At 36.9% G+C, this 12,351-nt stretch overlaps 1 protein-coding gene and 1 pseudogene across 6 annotated transcripts in view; one reads left to right on the forward strand and one right to left on the reverse strand.

The window, feature by feature from the left end:
* LOC104587041 (ARM repeat superfamily protein) overlaps positions 1–7,569 on the reverse strand; it is a 95,195-nt gene extending 87,626 nt beyond the window's left edge. For all 6 annotated transcript variants that reach the window (XR_016076293.1, XR_016076292.1, XM_088887864.1 and 3 more), the window contains exons 1-3: positions 7,288–7,569; positions 3,147–3,344; positions 2,859–3,040 (exon numbers count right to left, since the gene is read on the reverse strand). Coding sequence is in view for 4 of the 6 variants with exons in the window: in XM_088887864.1 (XP_088743990.1) it covers positions 2,859–3,040; positions 3,147–3,344; positions 7,288–7,380 (473 nt within the window). In the remaining 2 variants the exon portion in view is untranslated. The remainder of the gene's footprint in view (positions 1–2,858; positions 3,041–3,146; positions 3,345–7,287) is intronic.
* A 2,317-nt stretch (positions 7,570–9,886) lies between these two features.
* On the forward strand, positions 9,887–10,945 carry LOC104587040 (putative protein phosphatase 2C 52; annotated as a pseudogene).
* The last annotated feature ends 1,406 nt before the right edge of the window (positions 10,946–12,351 follow it).

The raw sequence follows: 12,351 nt of genomic DNA on the forward strand, positions 1-12,351 counted from the left end.
GCTTCCAACAAAACCCAGACCTTCAACCAGAGGTCATCTGCAAGCAGACTAATGCATCTAGGAACGTCTTCAGGCTTCAATCCTGCAATTCTGAGTCTCGCAGCGTGCAGATCTTGAAAATTATAAGCAATCAACGCTCCACCCAGAATCTGTATCAATCTTTCAATGGTTTCCATGTTCCAAAGATTAAAGGGGAGACCCACGAGCTTAATCTCAAGATTTTCTACAGAGATGGGTATCTGATTACAGGATATATGTCAGACCTCCGCATTTACCAAGCCATCTGGAGAGTCCACAATTTCAGTAGTGGGAATCTCAACATCTTCGTCAAGCCCAAATAACACAGCCTTCAAATCATTGAAGGGCTTGACACTCACATGGCCCTTTAGTCTAAAGCTCTCCACAATCGCCTCCAAGATCCTTCGCCAATCAGTAATTCTTTTGTCGGATGATAAAATCACATTTTTCTCCCAGGCTCCTTTCTCCAATAACATCCTCTGATTTCTGATATTGTTACAGACGATAGCTTTTGGGATTCCTTTTTTTTATTTTTCCTCCTTCAGCTGTTTCCTGAAGCTTTGCTCGTCAGAGACCACTGGAACGTTGCAAATTATTGGAGTTTGTCTTTCTTCCAGAATGAACAAGAACTCCTGCAACAAATCTGCAAACAGGCGCCACCATGTTCTCTTTCTTCCCTCCAGTACACACAAAACTGTCTTCTGTTATCACCAAATGTTTCCACAACCGCCACAAACCAACCTTTCACATTCCTCCTTATTTCCGCTTCAAATTTATTATCAGCTACTCCCATTGAACTTTTCCATCCTTGTTTTTTGATGGAGAATACTGCTCCATCCATAAAGTCCTTCAACCATCCAATCGCCTCTTCAACTACTAAGATGGTAGCTCTCTTTCCTCCCTAATTTTTAAAATCCACCTTCCATTGATTTTGTCTTCTCCAACAGAATTTCTTAGCTTCGATATCCGTCTATCTCCTCCATTTCACTGTTGAGGAGAGCTCTTCTTCCATTTCTCTCCTCCATCTAATAGAATCACCTACACAAAGAAATCTCTTGATCCTTCTCTGCTGATTGAACAACAGGCAAGGCTTGGTGATGTCATTGGTCATATATGCGAATAGACGGCCTTCTACCACTAAGAAGACTATATTTTGATCAAGGAAAATATTAGAGTTTTTTTCTTTTGGAAACATTGAATTATACTAATTAATGAAAAGATGATAATTATGATCACAACACACCAAGCATTCCAAACTTATGGGTGAGACCCTGCTAGATTTTAGACTTTTTTGTAATAATTTGAAGGGCAATTGAATCTTTTGGGTGCTTTTTTTTTAGAATTTTTGATAGGAAAATATGAGAAAATCCGGTCTGCAATTCCTACAAAGCAACCACAGGAGTAGAATTAAAGCCTCTTCTTGCCCTATCCTTTTAACCTTCTAAACTTACCAACTTGCCCTTATCCCTTCCTGATCTTTCATCTTCATCCCTGATTTCCCTCCTCCCTCAACTCGCCTCAACCTGTCCTTCTTCCCCACCCCCCTGTATCCTCTAATCTTCAATTAAAGAAACCCTATTAGCTCTCTCTTCCCCTAGTGATTTTGTGAAGGGAAACATAGGGTCTGTTCCTTCAGGCACAACCCTCAATTCAAAATGCTTTCCTGCATGAGATAAGTCAATTCTTGCAGTGATCAGACTGAGGTCTTCAACTTCAATCAGTATTCTTGCAAACTGAACCTGAAACCGCAGTTTATTGTGAAAATCAAATCTCTCAAATTTCCCGTAAGTGTCACCAATCAATCTAAATGTTTGGGTACTCCACGCATGTAGTGGAATTCCAAAAACATTTATCCAAACAAATGATTTTCTTTTGAAGACTTCACTTGCCCAACCTCTGGCACCTATCTATCAAGGGGAGGCCTGGATCTTACTAGCCACTGCTTCAACAAACAACCCAAATATGTGTGTGCATGTCCCAGCACACCAAAGTAAATCAAACTATGATAGATAAATCCCACTACAACTCAGCCCACCAAACCCCACCAACCTATCAGTCATATAAACCAAGAAAATCCATAAGAACAAGTTGTTTCACTCCAGGAGCCAAGGGTGTCAAGGCCTTAGCCTCTCCAATATGATGCCTCAACTGCCAAGGGCTGAAATACTTTTTTCTTATCAGTAAAAAGAAATTTTACTAATGAAGCTTGAAGATTACAGAAGTGTCTTAAAGCCCCTTGGTTTGCTAGAGTATCTGCCATTCCATTTGCTGTTCTTCTTACCCATTTGAAAGACACATTTAAGCTCTCAATCTCTCAAAATTTGTATCAGAAAACCCAAGGGATTTGGGTATTGCATCTTGTCCAGGAAATGACCACCTGAGAATCCCCTTCCACTTCTAGATTGTGGAACCCAAATTGTTTGGCAAGTTTTAATCCCTGCAATAAGCTTCCCATTTCTGCTGTCAGTGCGTCCCCATGCTCCAAAGGACCTGAATACAAGGCCACCACTCTTCCTTCTCAATTCCTGAAGACTCCCCCTATTCCAGCCAATCCCGTGTTGCCAATGAAGCTCCCATCAAAGTTGAGCTTTATGAAGTTAGATGTCTCTTCGGAGACATCAGATAAATTGCATTACTATTTTTCTGTCCAAAAGTTAGTTGAGGTTGTTCTCCTAGGTTTCTATTCAAGTTATGAAAAAAGATTCACCTTATAGGTGTTTTGCTATAAACCAAACATCAAAGAATATGAATTGTCCTTCAAATAAATCCTCCAATTTGACAGAAAACCAAATAATGCATTTTTTTCCTCTGTACTTGGATGCCAGAAGTTCAAGCCATACCTCACAACAGAGAAAAAGATATTAAATGTCTCCAAAACTAAATCCTCACAACCAATGTCCAACATTAACACACAACATTTGAGTGCAGCAACAGTCTCCAATATTCTGACCCTCCTTGTGAAATATGGGCTTGTGGTATCTGATAGCTCCACAAACGTACTGACAATAAGCTTAAAAATGTCCTGAATCAAAACCAAAAACGTTGTGTAAATATATCTTGGGATACACAACAAGAATAGATATGAAGAAGGTTAAGCAAGCAACATGAATCAAAATATGACCCATTACCCTTAATGTTTCATCACTATAATGTGGATCAGGAGCCAAGACACGAATAATTTCACTGAAACATGTGGCTACAAGAAGTCTAATGTCTCTATCCTTATGCTGAAGCAGGCTCTTCTGGACAAGAAAATCACTTAAAGGCTCTATTGCATGCTGCAGTGACGAAGACTGACTTAATTCTGATAAAGCACTCGCAGCTTGCTACAAAAAAATAAATAAATAAAGTAATTAGAATAAGTAATAGACAACCTGTTAACAACATCAATGCAGCCTCTTAAAACATCAAGCAACAGTTCTAATCATATACAACACCATACTCATTTTTGCGTACTTCATTCACACAAACTTTAAGAACCAAGCATGTGAAGCCTACTATGTATGTGTCAAGACAGTAGTGGAATAACAGTGACTTCTGTTCCTGGTGACCACCAATATTCACAAGGAGATTTCATAGTTTTCTCCCCATAAGAAATGTTTGGAGCCATAATGACTAAAACCAAACATAAGCTTCCAATTTTCCCCTTTTCAGTAATTCTGGATTGATTTGTGCAAATTAGTAAAAAGCCCATCATCTGCCAGTTGGTTTGGAAAAGACCTACCATCATGTGGAATGAAATTTTCTGGAAGGCATGTTGAGCAGAGTAACATCAAAGGACTGTAAATTCATCCGCACACGCAAAAAAGAAAGAAAGAAAGAACATAACATTCAAGAAGAAGCAGAATAGCAAGAGAAGCAAGAGAAGACTGACTGCAAATGACTTCATAAAACCCCATATATACACTCTCTAGGGAGATTCTAGACATACATTACTGTTGTGTTTCCTAGGTCCAGATGCATTCTTTAGTAGCTAAGTATTACCTTGGAAACATCACAAAACTCATTCAAAGAATTGGAAGATGACTACATCTTCTAAGTCATTAATCATATATGAGACTTACAGATTTATTCTGATTTCTAGACCTGACCCTTGACCCAACAAACTTCTTTAAAGGTTTAGAAGGCATACATGCTAAGACATGCATTAAGTGATCTGGCTTTTATTTAACATCCCCATTTTGATGTAAATCTTTAAATAAGATTCCTATTTCACCCCTAGATGTCAAAAGACAAAACACCCTTTTAAATGATTTGCATCAATCCCTCCTTAGAACTCAAGCTTGAGTTTTAATGATCTTAAGCATCAAGAAAAAGTTTGACTGTCTCAGACCTCTTTTTCCTCAATTCAACCATCCTGCCTCTACTAGTTGCTTGAATGTTGATATTCTATCACCTTAATATGCATGTAAGATCACTTCAAACTTCATAATGCCCTCCCATCTAAGAATAAAATTTCTTTGGAGGTTGAATTGAACATTTGGACATGTAATCCGTAATGTTTTCAGAATACAATCTCATCACTCTAGGTTCTGGTAGTAGCTTTTGCAATTAGAAATACTCCCATGAAAATCAATAAAAATGATCAACATTATCTTTGAAAAATCCTTTGGGAACTTCTATAAGAAAGGATCTTCATAGGCTTCTTGTTTTAAAAGCGCAAGGCGCAAAAAAAGCACAAGGGCCAATTTGCGCCTGAGGCGCATGCCTTTTTAAGCTAGGCGCGAAATTACAAAAAAAAAAAACAAAAGCTAAAAAATCAAAAAAAAAGTCAGAAATTTCAAAAAAAATTAAAAAATGCAAAAAAATCAAAAAATATTAAACATAATGTTAATAAAAAATAATAAACTTAAATTTTAAAATAAATGTTTAAAAAAAACCTATTATCTAAGATTAATATACATAAACATAACATGTAAAACGTATTCAAATGAAAATTTAAAAATAAAAGCAAACATATAAAGCATTTTCAAGCATGTAAAACCCACAATCTCTTTTTTTCCTTAACTGCATTGCTTCAAGTAGCTAATGTGATGTAAAACATATTGCATTCTTGATTCTATATGAGTCGCCTTTGTACCACGCCCCTCGAGGCAAGCCCAAACAAGTCTATGTTAGGGTCTGAAATTCTTATTCCTCACATAAAAAATAATGACTTTATAACTTTCATTACCTTTTAAGAAGATATTTTATTGCAATGAATGAATGAACAAGCGGAGTAAAACCCCTATTTGCCAATGTTGTTCATTCATTCATTGCAATAAAATATCTTCTTAAAAGGTAATGAAAGTTATAAAATCATTATTTTTTATGTGAGAAATAAGAATTTCAGACCCTAACATAGACTTGTTCGGGCTTGCCTCGAGGGGCATGGTCAGGGGTCCCTCGCCCAGTCGTTAGATTCAAAAAAAAAAAAAAGAAAAAAAGCAAAAAGCGCAAAATTTTAAAAAGGCGCATGCCTGGGCTGAGGCACAAGACGCATCAGGCGCATGCCTAGGCGCACCAGACGTGCACCTTTTGAAAGGGGTGTGCCTAGGACCTGGGCGAGGTGCATACCCCAAAATGTGCCTCGCATGTGCACCTAGGTGTGCCTTTTAAATCACTAGGTGATCACCCTTGCCAGTTGCTTTGCTTGTCTCAAAATGTGCATGCCTAGGCACACCAGACATGCACCTTTTGAAAGGGGTGTGCCTAGGACCTGGGCGAGGTGCATACCCCAAAATGCGCTTCACCTATGTGCCTAGGCAAGCCTTTTAAATCACTCGGTGGTCGCCCTTGCCAGTACTATGTTTCAGCCGTCACACCACTGTTTTAGAGTCACCTTCTACCATTTGGAATTTTATTTTACAAGTAAAAACAAAAACTTTTGCAGTTTTCAACAGAACTCTTGCTGAATAATTCAAGGGTCAATCATTATCATGGTTTTTAAACCGTCATTGACTTGGATGGTCAGACCATTCGGCCCGGGAACCATCCAGGAAACCGTTTCTGTTTTACCCCAAACCCGGTCCCTGGCCAAAAACCGTTGAAAAACTCAACAACCCGTTGACCCAGGCGATCAAACCGTCAACCCATCGACCTGTTCAACAATTTTTGGTCATTTTTATTTCTAATTGTTTTTTATTCTTTTAATTCTTTTGTCAGAACGGGCCGTCCATTCGAACCGAATAGTCGGACCATCAACTCGAAAACCAGTGGCCATAACGGTTCCGTTTTCGGGTCGTTTTTTAAAACCATGATTATTATACCTTTCTATCACCAACTTTTTTCTGTGAACTTTGCAATTTCATCCCTGAGTGGATCTCTATGATGGTTTACTCCCAACTTCACCCTAGGCTGTAATTCTTCACAATAAAGTTTGATCATTTTGTCTAAGAAGACATCCAAGTGTTGCTTATACCTATCCATAACATGTACTCTTGGCTCTTTATCCACTAATAATTGCATATGATGAACCAAAGATCCCAGATAGTTGATACTTCTTAACCAATGTGTGTACTCTCTAGTAAGTAAATTGATAGATGAGAGGATGCCATCTAACCCACCCCCCTCGAAGTCACATCAAAAAGACAAGAGAAGCAATATTGAAAACACCATACATTTTGGAGGGGACTCACAAGTTGACACGTGCCCAAGAGCCAACTTGTATCCAACTCTCCAAAATGCATGTGGAACTACATTATGAATCAGGTGGATTTACCAAAGTGCGCACTGCATCAACTCTCCAAAATTACAAATCATCACTTTGAACGCCTCTATGTAACAGTTGTTCAACCATTTGAACTTCCCAAAAGGGGACTCTGATATTTTATTATTCCAATTTAGACATAATACTGTGACCCATTGTTTATTGGATCTGTTCCAGTTAGCAAGTAGGCAAAGGCTGTCAGTCTAACACATATTACTGTGACAAGTCAAGCACATAGAGAGACATTTGATTCCAAGAAATCTAGCAATATATATTACTAATTAGAAACACAAAATACAGACTCCATTTATACAATGGCACAGAATAAAAGGTAACGATTAAGAGAGATGCAACAAAAAAAGATGGGGCGTTCTTAGATCAAGTTCCTTGGTTAAATTGACAAAAACCCATTGGAAAACATGAAAAATCAACGAACACGTCCCCAGAACAACCATATTCATCAAGAGCCATGATACTATCATCGACGTGGTGCCGTTTTCGAGTCAGAAACAAAGTTTAACCAAGAAATTGACACAATTAAACAATAGTACTGAAAGGTAACGGAGAGAAATTTCACTTACTCTGAGCAATTTCACCAGAAAATCTTTATTCGGGCGAGTCTGCTGAGCAAGGCGCTTGCCAATATCAGATACAACCTTCTCTGCAGAAACCATTGCTAAGCACACTTAGGTTTCTCTTGCCATGTAAACATCGGAATAGGGTTCTATTTAGATTGTTCGAAGTTTGACTACTTTGGAGTGGAGCTGCTTCTGTGAGAGAAACTAAAGTTACTCAAACAGCACCAGAAGAGAGAGAACGAGAGAAAGGGGGGAGGGGTTAAAGCGGTAGGTTTCCCGCCTGTAGATTGTAGTTGGAGGCTTGGAACGCGCGGGCACGCGCAACACCTCTCTCTCTCTCTCTGACTCTGACTCTGACTCTCTCTCACGTGACAGGAGATGCCCGTTTGAAGAAACTTGGAACGTTGTAGGGCTGTTCAATGGAATCCGACATTCCGGAACCCCAATCCGATATCCTATCCAATTATTTTACATTCGGATGATCCATTTATATATATATATATACCAAATTTGTAATTAATAAATCCAATATATCATATTCATCTCTAAATTTATTTTTTACAAGTCCGACCATATTCAAATCTAATCCGAACTCCCTAGATCAGATTTCAGTCTTCAGATTCGGATTCGAGTTTTTAATGGCTGGATCTGTCGGATATGGCTATTATGATCTGAACCGACCTGGTTGCAGCTTTGTTAACTCGCCAGGTGGTAGAGGTGTCAATTGGACTGGATTTGGTCCAATCCGATTCAGTTCAATGTGAGTCCATTATAAATGGATCAGGTCTAGTCCAATCTAATGAATGTTTTGGATCAATTGGACTGGTCCAATTCAATGTCTAGACCATCCAATCTGTTTAAATTCATTTTGATTTAGATTGATTTCAACCCAAATCCAATTCATTGACACATATATTCTTATCTTATATCAATGGACTAGATATTGGCTTAAACCAATCCAATCCAATATAAATTTGTTATGGACAGACTAGGTCCAATCCAATATGTCTTGTTGGTCTGTCCAATCCATCCAAATTGATTTTAGGGTCCAATCCAAAATCAGTCCATTGACACTCTTACCAGGTGGTGCATATAAGGGATGAGCAAATAGGTAGGTTCTACTCGGAATCAAATGGAACCAATCTTGGTTGGTCTTGATGGAATTGATTTTGGTGGAACCTACCTTAGAACCGAATTTGTCTTGAAATAAACCCCAAAATACTTTTGATGATGTGAAGATATAATCCAAACACTCATGATTACAAAGGTCATGATCTCACTAGATCATTGAGTTACTTAAATTATATGATCATTTCTTTTCATTTTAATATTTGAATGTGTATAATAAGTAATGTAAAAGGTAATATTTACAAAATTTAAATTTAAAGCATAAGTTTTAAACTATATAATGATAATCTACATATTAAATTATTCAATTTAATCAATAAAGATAATATAAGTTCTAAACTATATATTATATTTATTGAAAATCAAGTTTTCAAAGAACATGTTTTTTTTTCTTTTTTTTTTGAAAGATGAGGAGTAAGGAAAGAACATGTTCCACGGGTAGACCTTGGAACCGGCCCCAGAACCACCAAGGCCGAAACCAACCATCACAGGATAGATTCCAGTCCCAAAAACATAGAACCAAACTCTATAGGGTAGATTCCAAATTTTGCCATGAAACCCAATTGAAACGACCCATGCTTACCCCTAGTACATATTGGATGACTAAAGAATTCATTGTCCACATAAAATTATGCAAAATATGAGAACATGGGAAGTTTAAGTTAAAATCGAGGATGAAATAAACACGCCACACCACCCCATGCATAGCGTGTTCGTTTCATCCTAATACACGTTTGGTATGGATGAATGCTATTAAGCATTATAGGAAAAATTATATTTGAATCATAAATCCAGATTCAGCACTCACATAATTTATACTCACACCATCCTCACAACACTTATAGCCCGGGAACATGTTCCCATGTATGAAAAATGTAAGTAGATGTTCCAAATGCACTGCTATATAAGTGTGGTGCAACGGTGTGAGTGCAAATTTTGTGAGGATTGACTCCCATCCCCTTGAATCATGTCTGTAACTTGCCATGTAATAAGCTGATTAAACGTCACATTATTTGAACTACAACAACTCCAAGAGCTGTTGGAGGAAACAACTTTTTGATGTTTCAGCTTATTTAAGGGATGATTCCATCATAATCCATGCACATGTGATACCACCTGATATATAATTTTTTTTAAAATCCAATATTATCCTTTTATAGTCAATTTGCCCTTTATTATTCTTCAAATTAAAAACTTAACATCCTTGTATAAGCATGATGCACATCAGATGGTGTACCCACCATGAAACGCAAAGCTGTGAAATGCCGGTGCCGTTGTCAAACAGTAGAGAGGCATGGGTATGACCGCTTTCTGCCCCTTCTTCTTCCACAAGTCTCCAAACATCCGGATCCCAAAACACTTCATCTTCCCACTTCCAAATCCATCATTTGAATCATCTGCCAGCATTAGAGACCCCACAAATCCAGTGTACCCACCAGCTGTTTCAAGCCCACCATCACCGAGATACTTTTCCATGGAGCTAGCCATATTCAAAATGTAATTAAATCAGAACAAAAGCTAGCGTTTTAATTTTCACAGCAATATTCTCTAATAAAAACTTAAACATACAGTAGCAGTTAGCTGCTAGCGTGGATGAAAATGCTTATCAGACAGGCCCTTCAAGTTCATGGCAAAGATTTAAATGCCAACTGCTAATCAAATGCTATGACTTGTAATATGCTCAACCTCCTTATCCAGTTACCCTTTTATCACTTCTCACATACTGATTTGATTCAGATCCATAAAAATCTTTAGCCTCTAGGATTAGAGTTTATATATTAACAATAACTTCGCTAAGTTTTTTTTTTCCCTCTAAGAAGGTTGAGTCGTTGAAAGTTGGTTATAATTAGGATTTGTATTATGTGTTAACTACTAGAAGAGTGGTTCAGATTTCTGAGACGTGGTACCCATATGAAGGGTTGATACTGAGACCCAAAATTGAAGAAGAAACAGAGACAAGGAGTTGAGTTGTGGCTATTCAAGTTTTAGGGGGAAGAGAGCTAGAATGGAGGACTTGTATGATGTTAAAATGTCAAAGATTGGTGGGAAAACAAATTGTTTGCTTGGGATATTTGATCGTCATGGTGGTTCTCATGCTGTTGAGTTTTTGAAGGAACGCCTTTTTGAGAATCTCACGAGGCATCTACAATTAATAACTAATACCAAATTGACTATAAGTGAAACATATCAAAAGACTGATATAGACTTCTTGGAAGCTCAAAGCAATATTTGCAAGGATGATAGTTATACAATCTCAGCATCAGTTTTGGTTGGCAGCCATTTATATGTTGGAGATTCACGAGCAGTTGCATCAAAAGAAGGAAAAGATATACCTCTATCTAAAGATCATAAACCAAATTGAATTGATGAGCAGAAGAGAATTGAAAGTACTGGAGGGGTTGTTATGTGAGCAAGAACATGGAGAGTTGGAGGGGTGTTGGCAATGTCCCAAGCTTTTGGTGACCTCTCATTGAAGCAGTTTGTAGTGGTAGAACTGGAGATTCAGGAACAAGAGATAGATGATAAATTTTAACGAAGAGCAGTTTCAGTGATTGAAATCGCTTAGGCTCAGTTTGGAAGGAGTATAAATACAAATATGTAGAGTACAAAACCTTGTATTTTGTATTATTTTCTATAGTACTCTGCATATTTGTATTTATATTCCTTCCAAATGGAGCCTTAATCATCACTTTGGACTCTTGCATATCTGAAATCGGAGAGTTTGTTTTTCTGGGTTTAAAATTTGAACCCTTGCAAACTTGAAAGTTTGTATATATATATATATATATATATGGGGAATCAATGGATGAATGACGATGACATGGTGGCCTCCCTCCCCAACTCCTCCTATTCCGTTGATGTTTAATACTAATAAATATAAGTGAATGTTTAAACTGTATTTTATTAATTTCTGGAAATGTTTTATTTTGAAAATTTAAAGAAGAATAATGAGTAAAATAGTTTTTTTCATCTTTGCGTTAATAAATGTTAACAGTAAGAGGATTTAGTCAATTGTCATAAAACTTGGGGTACTTTAAGTCAATTTCCAAACAATTAGGGTGAGCATGGGTTGATTAAGTTTGGTTCGAATGCATAACTTAAAACCTACCCTGTAGCTGTAGGGGTTGGTTACAGGTTTTTGGAACCTTGGAACCAAAACCTGCCCTGTCAAGATTAGTTAAATTAAAAAAAAAAAAACTATTCTTTAAAAAACATTTAACAACATTAAGAATCACATTTTAGATAGCCATATATGTTATCGGGTTTAATAGATTCTTTTTTTTTTTTTTGTTAAGTATATAGTACTATATGTCAAGTAACACTTTTTAGTGTAAATTACAAAAAAAAAAAAACCCTCTTGTACTATGGGATTAGAGACAATTACATCCCTAAACTTTCACTTTGCGAGAAATGCCCCCTACCCATTAACTCAGATGATAAACTACATTAAATTTCCAAAATACCCACCTAAACTTTTCTTATTTCTTTTCCTTGCCCATTTTCTCTTAAACCTTAATTGACACAAAAATATCTCCATGTTCTCTAAATGCAACCAGGTAAAATAATAAGAATCATTTCATTGACATAGGAAAACATGTTTATTTAAATATGTTTCTTTTAGATACATGGAGAAAATTACTAGAAAAAACTCAAAATATATGGATAAAAATGCACCTCCTTTATATTAATCCACTAAGACCCTTAGAAACTCAAGTTCATTACACAAAACTGCAACAACAATTTTAGTTCGGAGTTCATCATAATTCAAAAATCCAACAAAAACAATCCACTCAAACTTGAAAATGAATATCTCTCTCCATCTTAAAACATAGAAATGATCCACTCTTTTCTCCAATAAACCAAGAAAACCAAATGAAACCTTAAATTCCTATCTATCATAACTAATTGTTGACCCTATATGTTTTGATGATAGCAAAC

Source organism: Nelumbo nucifera, chromosome 5 (genome assembly GCF_055504915.1).
Source record: "Nelumbo nucifera cultivar China Antique chromosome 5, China Antique-T2T, whole genome shotgun sequence".
Classification (NCBI taxonomy): Eukaryota; Viridiplantae; Streptophyta; class Magnoliopsida; order Proteales; family Nelumbonaceae; genus Nelumbo; species Nelumbo nucifera.